Genomic DNA, 19,648 nt, shown 5'->3' with positions numbered 1-19,648 from the left:
TATCATTCCTGCTGCCCCAGTATCTGCCCTAATATCATTCGTGCTGCCCCAGTATCTGCCCTATTATCATTCCTGCTGCCCCAGTATCTGCCCTAATATCATTCCTGCTTCCCCAGTATCTGCCCTAATATCATTCCTGCTGCCCCAGTATCTGCCCTAATATCATTCCTGCTTCCCCAGTATCTGCCCTAATATCATTCCTGCTGCCCCAGTATCTGCCCTATTATCATTCCTGCTGCCCCAGTATCTGCCCTAATATCATTCCTGCTGCCCCAGTATCTGCCCTAATATCATTCCTGCTGCCCCAGTATCTGCCCTAATATCATTCCTGCTGCCCCAGTATCTGCCCTATTATCATTCCTGCTGCCCCAGTATCTGCCATAATATCATTCCTGCTGCCCCAGTATCTGCCCTATTATCATTCCTGCTGCCCCAGTATCTGCCATAATATCATTCCTGCTTCCCCAGTATCTGCCCTAATATCATTCCTGCTGCCCCAGTATCTGCCCTATTATCATTCCTGCTGCCCCAGTATCTGCCATAATATCATTCCTGCTGCCCCAGTATCTGCCCTATTATCATTCCTGCTGCCCCAGTATCTGCCATAATATCATTCCTGCTGCCCCAGTATCTGCCCTAATATCATTCCTGCTGCCCCAGTATCTGCCCTAATATCATTCCTGCTGCCCCAGTATCTGCCCTATTATCATTCCTGCTGCCCCAGTATCTGCCATAATATCATTCCTGCTGCCCCAGTATCTGCCCTATTATCATTCCTGCTGCCCCAGTATCTGCCATAATATCATTCCTGCTTCCCCAGTATCTGCCCTAATATCATTCCTGCTGCCCCAGTATCTGCCCTATTATCATTCCTGCTGCCCCAGTATCTGCCATAATATCATTCCTGCTGCCCCAGTATCTGCCCTATTATCATTCCTGCTGCCCCAGTATCTGCCATAATATCATTCCTGCTGCCCCAGTATCTGCCCTAATATCATTCCTGCTGCCCCAGTATCTGCCCTAATATCATTCCTGCTGCCCCAGTATCTGCCCTAATATCATTCCTGCTGCCCCAGTATCTGCCCTAATATCATTCCTGCTGCCCCAGTATCTGCCCTATTATCATTCCTGCTGCCCCAGTATCTGCCATAATATCATTCCTGCTGCCTCAGTATCTGCCCTAATATTATTCCTGCTACCCCAGTATCTTTCAAAATATCACTGAAACAATGTAGAAGGAACAAGCTGACAGACAGACCTTGCAGAGAACTGTTTTCATTTTTTTATTGATAAAAAATATACTTTACTGGCTTCTGATAAATTGTTTCATATCCAATGTGATTAACAAATACTGCTTTCAAGAGCAGTTAAAAATTGCTTTCACTTTGTACTGACAGTAGAAAATAAAGGATAATAAATAAGCTCTAAAACGCTTACTGTAATTGAAAGTTAAATTCACTGTATCATAAAATGAAAAATAAAAGTATATACTTTCATTTACAACTGTGTAGAAAGACACAGCAAAATTCTACTAACTTCCTTGAATGTTGTGGTATATTTGGTGTGATCTGCTCTCTTTTGATGTGATGATAGAGAAGCATGCTGGGAGTTGTAGTTTAACAATGGCTCAAGGAAGTCAAGTTGCACATCCAGGTTGCCATGCATGTGTCCCTTGCCTAGGTGTTGGAAAAGAACACTTAAACAGTTAATAGCCCTGTGAAAACTGATCCCTTCAACCTCCCCTTTGTGTCCTCAAACCTGTTAGACCAGTTCCTTCCCATTTCCACACAATCCATTTGAATTGAACACTAGTAAGCACACGCATACAGCCCACAGGGAAAAACTAATACTACCTGGTTATGTCACAGCAATGGCTGCAAGCACCCTAGATCGCTGTCGGCTAGCCCTGCTCTTTGCGATTTTAATGGACTTGGCTGGCGTGGTCTCCCTCCTCGTTGGCATCTTTGCAGATCTGCAATTAAATGGTCAAGACTTTGGTGATCTACTGATATACACTGGAGCCATTCTTGTCTTCTTGAGTTTGATTGGCTGGATCTTTTGGTACACAGGGAATATCGAAATATCTCTGGAAGAACTGCAGCAAGACTATGTCATTAAGGATGGCACCCTTGCCCGTCTGGCCCGGAAAATCTCACGTCACATTTCTAGCCGGGGGACAAACCGTGGAAGCAGAAGATGGAAAACTGAGGGACAAGGAGGATCTAGAAAGCCAGATACCCTACAGCTATCCAGAGCCAAGGCCCCAAAGCCAGAACTGCTATCAGGAGCTTCCGAATCCTAAGGTGAGTTGCTCTATATTACGTCAATGTTTAACAGAAATCTACCATGGAAAAGAATTGTGTTCTTAAACTATCCTTTTATCCAACTTTTCTGCCATCCTACTGGACACACTGAGAATGTACCAAGGTGCAGTTAAGAAATCTACATTTTGCCATTGTCCTTCCTGAAAATGACCTGCCAAGTATGTAGCCAGTGTCGGACTGGGAACCCAGGGTCCCACCAGATAACCTTAGACTATAGGCCCACTGTCCAAACTATCTTTCCCCCTTTCCTCCCCCAACCTCTTTATACTCCTAGTTTCTTTTATTTACATGCTAGCATCTATTCTTCCATCTATTTCTCCTCTGTCTTCCCATTCAGAAATAGGGAATGACCATGAAACAGGCCAAATGGTCAGGAGCAGGGGGGCCCCACCAGGAGTTTTCGTGGTATACTGGTGGGCCAGTCCGACACTGTATGTAGCGATTGCACATATGCTGCTGCGTAAGCCTTTTCTCCTTGGACAGAGATTTAGGGTACCACTATAAGGAGCTGGGAGAAGCACAGGGTATATATCATACTTTCACAACCAGGTGTAAATCTCAGGTCCCAAGGATACCACTGCATATCCTAACCTAGTACCACCCTGGTATACTACTGTATATGCCATTATGGACATTGCGCAAAACTCTGACTAGGACATGGAGCAGCAGTTGGGTGCAAAGAAACATATGCTAATATAGTTTCTAATATTTTAACTATGTAGAGTATTGACATTGCACTTGATTAGAGGGGTAATTAGTCCCCATATATGTAAATACAGTCCATAAGATTCATTGGCACAATTGTTTGCACCTGACCTGATATTTAGTTGCCAGCTTTGGGCCACACCAGGCTGCTGGGAAGACCTATCGGTGCCAATATGGCTCACTGTAAATGGGTGTAGGAATTGCCACTCCTTGCTTGAGTGTCCTACATTGTTGAAAGGGCTTAAATAAGCAGACGGTTGCTCAATAAGAACAGCACTTATTTAATAAATATGCTATTCAGTGAGTAATATACTCACCTTTGTTTGCACTTTTTAGTAAAACATCAAAATATAGGTCCCACAAGGAATCTATTTGCAAAGTACAGTGTTTAATAATAAAAATTTCAAAATAGTTCATCCCTTAACAAATTAAAGAGTGTAATCAGTGCCACTCCTTTGTCTGGTTTTGGTAGTCCACAGACAAAATGCAAGTGCCTGGTGATGATGAAAGTCTCTCTGCCTTGTGCACCACCCTCTACAGAATTCAAAGGTACTTCCCAATAGTCATTACTTCACAATGGAACAAGGTAAGCAAGGGGACGAACGACTCTGTGAGCCTTAGCAAGGTTGGAAGATGGTTCCTGCAAGTCAGAGGCAATCTATCCAGGTTTCCACTAAAGCTGAGGAATCATGTATGGCTTTATGTGTGTGTATATATATATATATATATATATATATAATTTGCAGTTTAGATGTTCTGTGTAAATGCACCTTTATTTACATAAGCCCAAATGAATGTCAAAAAGGAAGGGTGTGAGGTTGCCGTTTGAACACAAATTTGCCTGGTTTGGCCACCAATATGAAGGCCAGGAGAGACTGACATGGTATCCAGTATCAATCTGTGTATGGTCTGCTTTAATAATGGCACACAGGAAGGTTGGATAAAATTACTTGCTGGTAATGTTATTGAATGAAATGCACCCAGTCTGATGCACACAGAGCTTGACAGGTGGACCTCAAAAACAGATCATGCTGTGGGCTAATGGAGACCTGTCTTGCTAGGGCCAAATTAACATGCTAATGCATTGGGATTAAAGTTTTTATGTATTTTTCCTGCCCATAGACTGTCAGAGGGATTGCAGTAAATATAATTTTACAATAAATAGATTCTTCGGCACACCACTTACATATCTTCATAAGGTGCATTCAATTCCTCAGCAGCTCCCAGTGCCACATCTTCCTGCAATAAATGTGTAAAAGGCATCTGCCGGTATGCTGGTGTGCTTCTTCCTCATACAAAGGACTATGGAATTATAGTTTTACAACAGCTGGCAGTGTAAGGTTGGGAATATAAAACGTAGGTTGAAAAAGACATTTCGTGGAGTCTGATAATAACCATTTTGCAGAACTTCTTTGGCTTTTTATAATGTTGTTACTGACGTGCAGATTCTGCCTCGCACTAAAGTTTAAAACCCCAATGGGCCACTGATGCTGTCTTTTCTGAAGGGTTTAGCATTAGGCTTTTTTTGTGATGGAGACCAGTAATTTTTGCAGGGAGCTGGGCAGGAAACTAGTGCTGATGGATACTGAATGCAGGGAGCCCAGCCACATTACAAAAAAGGTAAAACCAGACTTTTATGACCCAAACTCAAACCAACACAGATCAACAAATTTTAGCCTGAACCTGCCTGAGTTTTGGATTTTGGGCAGCCTGAAGTCCACAGCATTTGGCCATAACCTGTGTCTTTCACAAGAAGAGGTTTGCCTGAGCTTTATAATGGGAAGCAGTATAAGGGATTTTTTTTATCAGATTTGTATTCAGAAATTTCAGGTAAAGTAAATGTAAAAGAAATACCACCCAGAACCAATACAGTGTTGGAACTCTCAGAAGATATCAAAGACTGACTGATATAGCACAAATGTATAAAATGTAATGTTGGCACTGGGTTACATGAAGAATATGCTTTTATTATACAGTCTCTTTGTTAGTATTCTCAGCACAGGCCTGAAGCTTTACACTCTCTCATCAAATTTGAATGGTTTGTTTATTGTCATTGTGCTCTGTAACCTAAGCTTGTTCCCCTTCCCATTGTGTCTGCCAGAGACCACCTGCCTTTTGTTTTACAACAAAGGAGGCTCGACTATGGAGCTGCTTCTTGAATGGGTTTTGGGAGATGAAGATCAAGATAATTTGGCTATTATCATTAATATCATGTTAAATGTAAAGGTTTTGGAATGTTTACATTAGGATTCTCTTGTTGTACAATCAGTCATTTATTCACCCAGTGCCTCAACTCCACTCTGTCTTTAGAATGTGTGACGCTTCAGCTCAACATTACTAGTCATAGCAACCTCCAGAAACCCCTTTTAAATGTATACATCACTTTTTCCTATACTTTAACTGTAAGTGCCAGCCAAGGCATCCACAACCAGCATCAGGCTTTTTTTCTTTATGGGGAAAAAAACAGGAGAACAAAGCCTAAATCTCACTGCAATCAACCTTCAAACAAAACATCCATGTAGCTAGGAGAGCTATCTGCAAATCTCACCCCAACTGACTTCCAGACTGGGCTGCTCAGCCAGTACTTAAAGGTGGCCACACACGTGGCGATTTGGGATCTTTCGTGCTACCATCGGTCCCATGAAAGATCGTTTAATCAGCCACTAACCGTTCAGGGCTGAAACGGCAGATAAGGAGATAGAAACAATAGTATTTCTACCTCCTTCTGCCGATTCAGCCCTGACGGCAGATTTTGCTCAGGCGCCTTCTATGGCGCCCGATCAAAATCTTTTAACCTGGCCGATTGGCAAGTCGACTGATATCAGCAGCCTCCTGCGATATCGGTCGACTCGCCGACTTGCCATACACGCACCGAATATCGTAGGAAAGGAGGTTTCGTACGATATTATCGGTGCGTGTATGGCCAGCTTAAGGCCCTCAGTGGGGCAAGCCCAACAGATTGGAAACCAGTGCTTTATATCATGTATTTATTTACTTGCCAGTGAATGCATGAAGTGCTCTGGGTGATGTTTTGCAGAATGTAAGGCAGCAGGGATAAGGTGATTCCTATGAGGGTCCACTGTATTTCAGTGCAGGTGTGGGCCCCTGGTGTCATCCCCAGGTTGATCAGTGCTCCATAATTGTTAAGTGGAAGGCATAGTCAGACCAGATTTCCCGAGACTTGCTGTGAGCCCATTCAGGACTAGGGATGTAGCGAACCTCACAAAAAAAGTTCGCGAACCCGTTTGCGAACTTCTGCCAAAAAGTGCGAACTTTTGCGAACTTTGCGAACCCCATAGACTTCAATGGGAAGGCGAACTTTAAAACCTAGAAAAGCCATTTCTGGCCAGAAAACTGATTTTAAAGTTGTTTAAAGGGTGCCACGACCTGGACAGTGGCATGCAGGAGGGGGATCAAGGGCAAAAATTTCTCTGAAAAATACGTTGTTGACACAGTTTTGCGTTTTGTGCTGTAAAGGGCAGAAATCACACTACATTTCTAAATTTGTGTAATAAACTGCTTTAAAACGTCCGGCGTCTACATACCAATCAAGTCGTGTAAAGGTTACGGCCGGTTCACACGCAAAGACAAAACGCCGCAGTAGTGGATACGGAATATATTATTGCTGGTGGAAAAACGTTGCTCAGGTGATTTTTTTGCAATGCAATGTCACTACTATGTGTAACGTATTGGGTTACAGCAGATGAGATCAGCACAGGGCAGCTGTCCCCAGCAGCTACATATAGAGCAGTAGAAAGTAGATTACTAGTCAGCAAAGCTACCTAAACTTTCCCTCAAACCCCTGCACAGCTCTCTCCCTACACTATCTCATCAAGCACACACAGGCAGAATGTAAAATGGCTGCTGGGCTTCGGTTTATATATGGAAGGGAGTGGTCCGGGGGTGGTCCAGGAGGGAGAGCTGCCTGATTGGCTGCCATGTATCTGCTGGCTCTGGGGTGAGAGGTCAAAATTTGGCTCCAGCTAAGGCGAACCCAAAATTGCGAACTTCGCTAAAAGTTCGCGAACTTGCGAACTTGCGAACACCCGATTTTCGTGCGAATTAGTTCTCCGGCGAACAGTTCGCTACATCTCTATTCAGGACAGTGTGTAAAAAATGTTTCTCCTCAATGAACCCATACATGTAGACATGACTGTGCAATTTGCCTCCAAGTAGCCAGAATGACTGAACATATAACCCTTTTAGAACATCCCCATCCACTCTATATAATAAGGTAATAAATTGAGAACTTCTGCTTTATCTGACAGGTTTTTACCATTTACACAGAGCCTTTATCTACAGTTCCTGTTTATTTTAATCACATGACATATCACATGCCACTTATTTACATAGTGAAAGCAGTGGTGGATTAAAACTACACCAGCCCTGGTTGGGTTTCAATGCATGGCCTCCCTATGAAACAGCAAAAAATTTGCAAAATTCACATACTGTGAAACTCTTTTGAGTTTGATGCAAACTTTTTTGACACGACCACGCCTTGTTTTTTTAATGCAACCACAAATTTTGCATGCCGAAATTTTGTGGCAGTGTCACAAAAAAATCTCCAATAGCGAAATTTCATTGCGAATCCATGCCTCGCAAAAAAACGCTCATCGCCACAAGAATGTATTTTCTACCAAAAACACACCGCTGTTGGTCCAGTGCCATGCATTTACCACTTTGGATGTTACAAGGAGAGTTTGGAAGATGGATACAGGACCATTAGACCAAAGCCTAAATTAGTTTTTCTGTTAGACATATGGCAGAGAACCAAAACTCAAGTGCCTATAAAATCTGAATCTTTACACCTCTCTGAGACCCCTAGAGCCACACCAAAAGCCCTTAATATTATCCATAGCTAAAGTAAAGACTCCTGGTTCTATATTAAAAATGTAGTTTGTGCTCTCATTTGCTAGCCTGGCATGAAACAAGTATATGTAAAAAGGGGCAAGTTTTTTGGTTCTTTTACTGACCAAGATGTAATGTGATGATATGTTTAGCTTAGTAGCCTTGAGCATTGGTTTGTGTACCAATAAAGATATTTTAAAATCAGCCTTTGTATTACAAGTATCAGACCCCTTATCCAGAAACCCATTATCCAGAAAGTTGCAAATTATGTTAAGGCCATCTCCCATGGACTCCATTTTAATCAAATAATTCACATTTTTAAAAATGGTTTCCTTTTTCTCTGTAATAATAAAACAGTGCCTTGTAGCTTGTACTCCATCCCAGCGAAGATATAATAAATCCTTATTACTGTTTAAATAATTTTTTTAGTAGACTTAAGGTATGGAGATCCAAATTACGGAAAGACCCCTTATGCAAAAACCCCCAGGTCCTGAGCATTCTGGATAACGGGTCCCATACCTGTACTACACTGTGTGAGAGTTTCTCCTTCCATCCAAGCTAATGGTGTTATTTATAAACCTAGGAGGATCAGACAGTGGAGATACACACCCACATTAATCATCTGGTGTCAGGCATTATATTAGTCCCAATTAGTCCCAAGTCATAACCTGATGGACTGTTTTAAAGTTGCATAAACTCTTACTTAATAGTCTGCTAAAACCTTGCTCATCTTTGTTATTTTAATTTCCTTTAAAGATGCCACCATTAAATAATAGAGGGTGTGGCAAGACTAGAGAGTACTGCGTTTTTATTTAATTAACATTGCCTTTGATTGAACTTTTCCTGTCCTGTTTTAACTTCTGTTTTCCTTTTGTGTTTAGGTTTTGTAGCAAAAAAAGAAATAGAACCACCCCGATGAACTGCCCAGGATCCAGCTGCCACGGAAGCTTTTAGCTATCTTTAGGCACTAAATGACTGCTCGGTGTCCCCTTTATGGCTGCTGAAACATTTCAATCTATGAACCATGTGCTGGTCTCACAGATACAGAACAGATTAAAAGAACCTGTAAAGAAACAATGTAGCACATTTATGAATATTTTTAAAGTTTTTTTTATTTTTTCTGCAACCCCTATGAACCAATAGAACTTTATTTTCATTGGTCTATTGCAGGGGCTGTATAAAGTTTTACAGGTACCAGGCAGATGTACTACATGTGCCCTTCACTTCCTGCTGATCTGATTTTGGGCTGCCGAGCCAAACAATGGGCCAGTGGCCATACTGTGCAGTACTGTGTGTCTATTCAGCCTGTGGTCAGATACCATACATGATTATCCCACATATGGCTACCTTTAGCCAAACAATATAGCCATACCGTCAGGAAATGCTCTTCCTACTAACAGAAAAAAACAATTTTTAAAAATTTAAATTTCTGTAAATAATGTACATATATACTTGAGACCAAAAGAAAATATATTTTCTTTTCATTTGTTTAAAAGTAACGTGTACCCTGTGAGGAAATCAAAGGCGACCTTCCACTATGGATCGCTTCCCATTCCCATAAAAGGAGGCTCTTTGCACAGGCGCAAAGCAGTGGGGAAAATTGTGGATAAGGAACGCTGCATGTGGCATTGCCCTAAGCCAGCTTCATCATAAAGGGGTTGTTCACTTTCAACTTAACCTTTAGTTCAATTCTGAGAAAATTTGCAATTGGTCTTTGTTTTTTATTATTTGTGGTTTCTGAATTATTTAGCTTTCTATGTAGCAGCTCCCCAGTTTGGAATTTCAGCACCTATCTGGTTGCTAGGGTCCAAATTCCCCTAGCAACCAGGCTTTGAATTGAGACTGGAATAGAGAATTTGAATAGAGACTGGAATATTAATAGGTGATTGCCTGAATAAAAAAGGTAAGTAATAAAAAGTAACAATAAAATTGTAGCCTCACAGAACAATAATATTTTGGCTTCCACAGTCGGTGACCCCCATCTGGAAAGAGGCAGAAGAAGAAGGCAATTAATTTAAAAACTAAAAAAAAAGAACAAAATGAAAACCAATTGAAAAGTTGCTTATAATTAGCCATTCTATAACATACTAAAAGTTAGCTTGAAGGTGAGCAACCCCGTTAATGGGTGTGCTCTCATACAGATCTCAAACTGATCTAGTGTCATGTGACATGATGTCTGTCTGTTAATGCAGAAGAGTTAATAAAGTTGAGACTTTATTATCACATAAGATTGAGCTAATACTTTATACCGGTTATTCCATCTCTTAATCAGAATGGCAACACTTATATTTCTGTTCACTCCCGCTACTATTCATATTCCAGTCTCTCATTCAAGTCACCGCCTGGTTGTTAGGGTATATTGGACCCTAGCAACCAGATAGATGCTGAAATCTCAAATTGGAGAACTTCTGAATAAAAAGCTAAATAATTCAAAAGCCAAAAAAATTAAAAATGAAGACTAATTGCAAATTGTCTCAGAATATTACTGCCTACATCATAATAAAAGTTAAATGTGAACTACCTCTTTAAACAAAAATAAATACTGCAGAATTAAAACAGAAGGAAACGTTCTGCAGTTTTCTCACGCATGAGAAAATTCAACAGTAATTTTTGTTTTTTTGTTATATTTTTCCTTTGTATTTTCCTTTACTTTCATCTATTTTCATTACATTTTATTAATGTACATTATTTTGCATTGAACATTTCTGTTTCAAAGGGAGACACTGCTTTATTCCCTGTTTTACCACTATTTTATATAGACAGTTTTAATTTGTGTATATAGATGATAGCAGTGTTTAAAAATCAAATTATATGCAATAAATCATTTTGAAAATAGAGAAAATAAAATAATATAAATACACAAATATTTTAATTTTGCAACAATAAAAAAACAATTTAGCTTTTCATTGTATTTATATCACCTTTTATACTTGTACAAATATTTTCTCCATGGCACCACTCCTGGACCTGCTGCTCTGAGTGGGCTAGTGGCAAGACCTATGGGACCCATGGGATTACATGGTGAGTTAGCTGTTTGCAAGCTCCCACAGCCGGCTCAGCTGTACCTGTGCATCAGTAACTGTATATCTCACTCCACCCAGGGTTATATCATCTGCTTTCACTACCTTCCTCCCCACTCCCTCCTGTACAAATGCAAGTTTATTGCTTTTGCTATTAAAAAATGAGTATTAATGTTCTCATATGGTTGCTGGCCCCCATGTGCTTAAAAAAGTGCTTACCTTGCAATGCTATGGCTTCTCTGAACCATGAGCCAGGACACTGTTGGAACTAGGAACGTGATCAAAACAACATACCCGAGGTCGCCAAGTGAGCGGATCTTTTTCCGATATCCAGTGTATAGGCGTCCATCGGTTCGGGGACCGCATCAACAAGCCAATGTGGTCCCCAATCCAACTAGTTTTCAAACCTGCCCAATTGAGATCTGGCTGATTTCAGGCCAGCTGTCGGTCAAGCAGGCCCATCGTCAGTGCCTATACAGGGGCTGATAAGCTGCTGAATCGGTCTAAGGGACTAATATCGGCAGCTAGAATCGGCCCATGTATGGCCACCTTTAGTGGAGGGTGCAATCAAGGCAAGGAACAAGGGAACAAGCATATTCAGACCTGCGATGAAGAATTTGATTTGACATTATCTACTGTATCTTTATGAGCTTCATCATGGGACTGAAAAAGCTCCTTCTGCGCTACTTAAAAGTTGCTTTCCTTTGTTTGCAAATAATTATTTAGGAATGGAATTCTAGGGGAGGTGGGATCAAGGAAAGTAGCTTGGGAAGGGAACATTCCTTTGTTTTACACAACACAGATAACCCTGCAGCAGGGATCCCCAACCTTTTTTACTTGTGTAACCCCTTTTTGGCTGTAATTAGACAAACCACGACTATGGATAGAGCATGGGGCACATTGGGACTCTCTTTCAAAGGAATGGGCCTTCGCTAGGTGGAAGGATAGGACTGGAGATGTTGTTGTACTGTAACTCACACTGCTACTGTGTAGTGCATTAATGAAAATGGACGCCAGGAGCTCTTGCAAATCAAACTGGTAACTCTTTATTGTCCAAGACAGATGTTATTAGTACAGGGATGAATCAATACTCACATGCAGATGTATGTATGTATAACTTTATTTATAAAGCACCACAAGAGTACGCAGTGCTGTACAATCTACAAACAGAATACAAAATGACCTCGTACCCAAGGTTAGAAAAAGTGGACGGGGCAGCCAAAAGCAAATCACATTTCTTTTATTGTTATCAGTGGGGAAATTTTAACTGCTGCCATTCTCACATGTTTCATGTCAGGGTCCCCAAACTTTGCACAGTTTGTCACTGGGTGACTATGTTCCAAGTTTAGAAAAGTGGGTGGGGCCTGGACCGCAGGGTCTGCTTCCTCTATAGCCACCGCTGTTTAATATTTGTAGGGGGTGCGCATAACTGTGGTGCGCGCATAAGAGCAGGCAGGAAGGGGCCGGTGTTCAAGTACCTGTGCGTGCTGGGTCCTGCTTAAGGTTTTTTGCATAGGGGCTCAAAGCATTCTCGTTAAGCCACTGTGCCTATGTGAGCAAAATCAAGCATCAAATTCTCCCTTTTTTAAAAATACCTCAAAATATAAATAAGGTAGAGTTTTACAGTGCTTACAAATTAGCTTCTGTTAAATAACAGTGTTAAAAGCAGAACTAAATCAATAAACAACATCCTTACATAAGTATCTTGTTTTATCTAAATGAGACAAAGAAATTTGCTTCTCTGTTTGTCTATGTCTGTCAGTCTATGTCTCTCTCTCTCTCTCTCTCTCTCTCTCTCTCTCTCTCTCTCTTTGTTTGTCTATATCTCTCTCTGTCTATCAGTTTATGAGTAACACTTTTGCTACCCTATTTCATTATTTTATACAACCTGAACCTCAACTGAAATACAGTACCTGAGTGGAATATGTGTATTACACAGAATTACATCCCATATTTTTTTAATTATAGAAAACAATGTATTTATAAGTCTCACAGCATAGGGAAAGAAGCTATTCCACAAGCTCGGGGATGATATTTGCCTATAATGTTCTCTGCTATTTTCCCAACTCTTTGTTTATTTCTTATGGTTTCTTAATGTCAGCAGCATTGGCATCCACAGTAAGGGACAAGGGAGTCACTTGCCCCCCAGAATTTCCCCCTCAAACAGGGAGAGTACAATTGCCCCAGGTCGCCATAGTGGTGTTTAAGATCTCAGCTTGTGCTGATTCTGGGCCTCTCTCCTGATAATACTGTCTGTCTCTATGGCAGTTGCTGCAGCCTGAAACTTGTTCCCTTGTATCTTCTCTGAGCCCCAGCCTGGTCACATGATGCTGAGTGTGTGAGAGTGAGGCTGGCTCACAAAATGGCTGTGTGTGAGGGAGTGAGTGTTAAAAGCAGAACTAAAATCAATAAACAACATCCTTACATAAGTATTTTGTCCAAATGAGACAAAGAAAGATGGAGAGCAGCAATAATGGCCTCCAACGTAGATGAATTGGAGCAATAGGTACATTGCAATGGATCTAATGACTTAAGGCTTGGCTTGGCTTAGTTTAGAAAATGGGGGGCGCTTGGCTTTAATATGTGACATAACTACTCTTTGACAGCACATAAAAAACTTGGGAGCGGCCAACTCCCGGAACTGTAACTGGCAACTTATGTCTTTGTGCTGTGGGGGCGCAGCCCACTGCCCGCACGGGGAGGACATAGAGACTCCTACGCGACATGAAGTGTCCTGCTTGAAACTGAACTCAGGTCTCCAGCGCGCAAGGCTGCAGTGCTATGCACTGAGCCACCATACGGCCCAAGGGGTTTGGCTCTCAGTTTAAATATGTCTTTCAATCTGTCTTCTTAGTGCCCCCCTTTTTCTAAACGCTACTCCTCCTACAGTTTTAGGGGTACAACACCCAAACTCCCCACGCTTCTTCGCCCTATAGCAGAGCAGTTTGCTTGTGCTTTTCTAAGCGCCGCTCCGAACACCCCAATTCTCCCATTGACTTTGACAGGGAAGATTTTCAAACCGCTGCCACTCTTACAGCTTTCAAGCTACACTCCCCAAACTTGAATCACACAGTCATGGGGTCAGCCTGAATGAAAATATGATGATTGTTGGATGCCCAAAAGTGGGCGGAGCTGTGAACAGCCAATCAGATTTGACATATTGACTTGGCGGAAATCCAACCTGCTGCCATTCTCACAGTAATAACACCGGGGTCCCCAAACTTTGCAGAGTAAGGAACCAGGTAACTGCGGTTCAAGGTTAGAAAAAGTGGGCGGAGCCACCAACAGCCAATCTGATTTACCTATTGACTTTCAATGGGGAAATTCAACCTGCTGCCATTCTCACACTATTAACACCAGGGTCCCCAAACTATGTCACTGGGTGACCGTACTCAAGGTTAGAAAAAGTGGGGGGGCCACCAAAAGCCAATCACATTTCTTTCATTGTTTTCAGTGGGGACATTTTAACTGCTGCCATTCTCACACGTTTAATGTCAGGGTCCCCAAACTTTGCACAGTTTATCACTGGGTGACTATGTTCCAAGTTTAGGAAACGGGGCCAACAACAGCCAATCAGATTTCACCTATGGACTTCATACGTTTAAATTTAAACTACTGCCATTCTTTAAATATTAATACTAAGGTCCCCAAACTTTGCAGAGCTAGTCACCAGGTAACTGCGGTTCAGAGTTAGAAAAAGTGGGCGAAGCCACCAACAGCCAATCAATTTTAACTATTGATTGTCAATGGGGAAATTCAGCCTGCTGCCATTCTCAAAGTATTAACACCAGGGTCACTAGGGGACTGCATTTTTAGGTTTTAAAAAGTGGGTGGAGCCACCAACAGCCAATCAGACTTCACCTATTGAATTTTTTTTGGTTTAAATTTAAAATGCTGCCTTTCTCACACTATTTATGTCAGGGTTCCCAAACTTTGCACAGTCAGTCACTGGCTGACTATGTATTCAGGGTAAGAACAAGTGGGCGGAGCCACCAACAGCCAATCCATTTCCACCCATTAAATTTCATTGGTTTATATTTAAACTGATGCCATTATTTAAGTGTTAATTCCAGGGTTGTTACACTTTGCAAAGTTAGTCACTGGGTATTTGCTGTTCAAAGTTAGAAAAAGTGGGCGGAGCCACCAACAGCCAATCACATTTCACCTATTTCGTTTCAATGGTGAAGTGTAAAATGCTGTCAGTCTCACAATTTTTATGCCTGAGTCCCCAAACTTTGCAAAGTTGGTCACTGGGGGACTGCAGTTAAAAAATAGGAAAAGTGGGTTGGGCCACTAACAGCCAATCAGATTTCATCCATTGAATTTTATTGGTTTAAATTTAATGCTGTCATTCTCACACTATTTATGCTAGGGTGCCCAATGTGACTTCGACTCACAGTTAGAAAAAGTGGGTGGGGCCACCAACCACCAATCACAATTTACCTATAGACTTTTATTGGTTTAAATTTAAACTGCTGCCGTTCTTTAACTATTAATCCTATGGTTCCTAAACTTTGCAGAGTTAGTCACTGGGTAACTGCAGTGGGGAAATTTAAATCGCTGCCATGCAGACACTATTAAAACCAGGGTCCCCAAACTTTGCACAGTGGTTTTTACTATATAACTGTGGGTCCAAGGTTAGAAAAAGTGGGCGGAGCCAACAACAGATCAGATTTCATTTCGTGACTTCACGTTTTTCAACCCAACATAAAGTTTGTTCTCAAACTTCCCTTTCTAGTTTATACTGTATACGAACATAGACAAGATGATAGAGAGTGATGATGTTCGCTAATTCTCAATAGAAACATCATTTGCTGCATTGTCACAGGTACATGAGGTACAGCTTCCAGTAGCGTGTGCATTGCACACTACTATCTCTATCAGGTGGGCCCTGGCTGTCCAACTGGAGCAACAGTTCCACAATAATGACGTCTCACACATTAAACAGATCTTGCAATCAATTGGGTGCAAAAATATAGTGAAAATATAGTTACCTGCTAAAACATCACACCATAATAAATACTTAATAAATTAGAATAAATACAGCTATGGGACCTGTTACACAGAATGCTCTGGACCTGGGGTTTTCTGGAAAAGCTGTAAAGCTGCCCAGCTCTGATCCACATGATCAGAGTGCTATTCTAAGCACTTTTGCAGTTTACATTCATTCATTATTTATTTTTTTAATTCCAAGATATTAAGGGTTAAAAGTACTGTTGAAGGGGATATATATCATAAATTTTTACAACAAAATAACGTAAAATAGAAGGAAGTGCTTTTATTTTAATACCTTTGGGTTCAAATATGTCCATAACTGCTTGAAAACTGTGCTCTACCCAGACCGTATGCCAGCTTCCGGTTTAGACTCTTCAGTATATTGCTCAGAGCCGCCGGCCCTCTATGACACCACCTCACCTACTTAAAGTGAATATTCATAGAGTGGGCGGGGCTTAGCAAGCTCACAGACAGTCCATTCCTACTCGCTCCCCTCCCCTGGCAGCAGCACAAGCAGAGAGACACAGAAGGAGGGAGGGGTTTCCCTGCTGCTGCTGAGTAAAGCCTGTCAGTCAGTGCTGTGACCACTTCCTGTGGGAGACTGAAGGACACTCCCATGTCTCATTTGGATCTGACTTCTGATCAGTGAGGTTGTGTATGCAGCTCTCATATAATGGCAGTTTTAGGAGGTAAAATGCTTTCAAAACATCTTTCTTTCTGCATCATTTAACATTTTGAGGGAGGATGAATATTATAACTGAATATGAACTTTATATAAAATGTCTCCTTTAATATGAATGCATTTTGTTACAACACCACCACCTTCTGGTTACTTTCCAAAAATGAAGTAGTCAAGGATGTTGCCAAGGAAGGAGAAAGATAGAGAGCTGATCTGATATCCCTAACCAGAAGAACAACGTCCAGGCCCAGATTTGTGGAGAAGTCACAAAGGCCCGGGCCTAGGGCGGCACAAATTGAGGGATGGCATGCCGCCCCATCGCAACATGATTTTGAAATTTTGCTCCCATACAGAGCAATGGGGACCTCTCCCCACTCCCCCAGGCTGACAATGTCCTTGACTACTTCATGTTCGGAAAGTGACCAGCAGGTGGTGCTGTTGTAACAAAATGCAGTCCTTTAAAGGAAAAGTAACACTAAAAATTTTTAGGTAAAAAATCTATTCTACCCTGCCCCAATAATTGCTCTATCCTGCAAACCATTTATTATTTTCAATGCTTTAGTATGAAATACGCGTGAAAACTTGGCTTCCGGTCATTTGAAGAAAGGCGATACGGCGATGCAGGGAAAGTATTAGGGGAAGCATCCACTATGCGGCGATCGATTGATCGAGCCTAGCCGGACTCCTTCCTATACAGAAGGAAGGCTAGGCTCAATAGATCACCGCATAGTGGATGCTTCCCCTGATACTTTCCCTGCATCGCCGTATCGCCTTTCTTCAAATGACCGGAAGCCAAGTTTTAACAGGTATTTTGTACTACAGCATTCAAAATAATAAATGGTTTGCAGGTAAGGGCAATTATTGGGGCAGGGTAGAATAGTGTTCTGCCTCCCCATTCTAAGCATTGCAAGTGTGATCTCTATAACTTATCAAATTGTCTTAAGACAGCAATAACTTACAACCTCAGTAGTGTTGGCAGACAGTTGACTCAATCGGAATGGCACCTTGGAGATCATTGAGAAGTTTATTCCAAACTGTGAAGATCTTGGTAACAATGAACACTAAAGATAGGTCAAAAGATCATAATATGATCCACTCCAGCAAATACATGTGTGTACATAAAATGGAGTCTAGAGATACTGCTGGGGGTGGGGTTAACCATACAGACAGAAAAATGAGGAAACTACAGGGAGAGGGAACAAATGAATAAAAAGGCAAAGCATGAAACAACAATGCATGTGTAACATGACAAATAGATTTTTTACTAACAGATTTTATACAAATTTTTAGTGTTACTTTTGTAATTTTTAGTGTAACTTTTTGTAATACAATGTCACAGGGGAAATTAAAGTATTTAAATGGTTAATTGCTCTGTGCTCTTGCACAGCTTGTACAGACAATGATACAACAAGCAGAACACACAGGAGAACAGAGATGCCCATGTAGAATTAGTCCGGACTGTGTCTATTTAAAAGCTGCCACACAGATTGCTGTGATATCTCTATGTATAAAATAGACTTCAGTTAACTGGTATTTAGCTGACAAATTGTATTGAAAAACCCTGCCTTTATATTAAAGGAGAAGGAAAGTCATTTTGGCATTTTACTGCCAATAGATTAGACAGACATTAGTGCCACCTAGAACAATATATTTATTCTGCAGAAAGCTTTATCATACCTGAGTAAACAACTTTAGAAGCTTTCTCCTTTTGCTTAAGATAGCAGCTGCCATTTTGGGTTGCTTCCTTCCTGTCGTCTCTAGCCGTTATAGCTGAGATCACACAATCCTAACAGGGGGGGGGAGGGAGTTCTTAGCATTCTGGTGGGAGGGGGGAGCAGGAGAGGGGAGTGAGGAGAGAACTACACAGACTCTGGCCCAGGGAATTAAGGTTGTTTCTGAGAGAGGAAGTCAGACACTGGAACATCATGTTTACAAAAAAACAGACACGAAATCCTTGATTTATTTTTTGTTTTCTTTGTATTTCTTACTGCACATATCAGATCTGATTGGCTACTGCACAGATTCCATAGTTTTTATATAAATGGGCCGATTAATCAGCTGCTGTATCTCACGGAAATCACCTGTGTACAGCAGGCATTTAGCAGTAAATAGGCAAACCGAACACAGGCAGGGCATACGTTGATGGCATAAGTGTACCTAAAAAAAAATAAAATGGACAGTTGGTGCCATTGCACTGATGAGTAAGAAGTTTGTACGGGTCATTTACAGACTACATGTATAGAACCAGGGGTTGACATTTAGTGACCCAGGGCTCCACTCCCTTCTCTGTATCAGGATGATGTGCTTGGGGTGTGGGGCAAATAGTGCTTTGTTAAAGGAGCAGATCAGTCTGCATATAAATCAGTGGTTTTATTTTGTTACAGTGACACTCCAGAAGGAGTGTCTATATGTGTCTCTCCATATCTGTACATTATCCGAGGAGCCTTAATAAATGGACAAAGGGGGCACTTGCCAATATCAACCATTTCACCTGTCATCAGGGCTGGATCTGGGGATTGTCAAAAGAGACACCTGCCTAGGGCACCACACAGGGGGTTGGTAGCCCGCCGGGTATCCTAGGACTCCCAGCTGGCTTTGCCCACCTGCAATTTTTGCAATTTATTTTTGATCCCCTGGCTATGGGGCCTACCACTGTACTCACCTCATACATATACTTTAAGCTAGTGCTGGGCGGTATACCTTTTAATACCGAATACCGTTGTTTTTTTTAAAAATGATATTCATTTTGCATATACCCCAATACCGGTGTGTCAGGGTACTCACCCGTGCGGCCCAGTCTCGCGCGCCTCCTTGCGTGCACACGCGCGCCCCATTGTCCGCGGGACGTTGTGCATGTGCGTCCCATTGTCCGCGGGACGTTGCGCACGCGCGTCCCATTGTCCGCGGGACGTTGCGCACGCGCGTCCAGGTGCGCGTGCGTCAAAGCACACGTACATGTCAAAGCGTGCGCATCCGTGACGCGCTGATGGCGCCAGTTCTGCGCATGCGTGGGGGGTATTTAAAGCTATCAAACGCCTCCTCCTGTGCTATGTTGTCTGCGTCCTTGCCTGGGAAAC

At 41.8% G+C, this 19,648-nt stretch overlaps 1 protein-coding gene and 1 pseudogene across 1 annotated transcript; both read left to right on the top strand.

Moving 5' to 3' along the window:
* The first annotated feature begins 1,870 nt into the window (after window positions 1–1,870).
* tmem238 (transmembrane protein 238) lies at window positions 1,871–2,302 on the top strand. Its single transcript, XM_012967270.1, has one exon. It carries the CDS (start codon window positions 1,871–1,873, stop codon window positions 2,300–2,302), a length of 432 nt encoding a protein of 143 aa, XP_012822724.1.
* A 1,303-nt stretch (window positions 2,303–3,605) lies between these two features.
* LOC100493891 overlaps window positions 3,606–19,648 on the top strand; it is a 30,399-nt pseudogene continuing 14,356 nt past the window's right edge.

Source organism: Xenopus tropicalis, chromosome 7 (assembly GCF_000004195.4).
Source record: "Xenopus tropicalis strain Nigerian chromosome 7, UCB_Xtro_10.0, whole genome shotgun sequence".
NCBI classification, from domain to species: Eukaryota; Metazoa; Chordata; class Amphibia; order Anura; family Pipidae; genus Xenopus; species Xenopus tropicalis.
This window is presented reverse-complemented; position numbering and strand designations above follow the sequence as displayed.

Bases quoted from the DNA above. Each gene is read 5' to 3' on its own strand.
- tmem238 (XM_012967270.1), top strand. From the start codon at position 1,871: ATGGCTGCAAGCACCCTAGATCGCTGTCGGCTAGCCCTGCTCTTTGCG.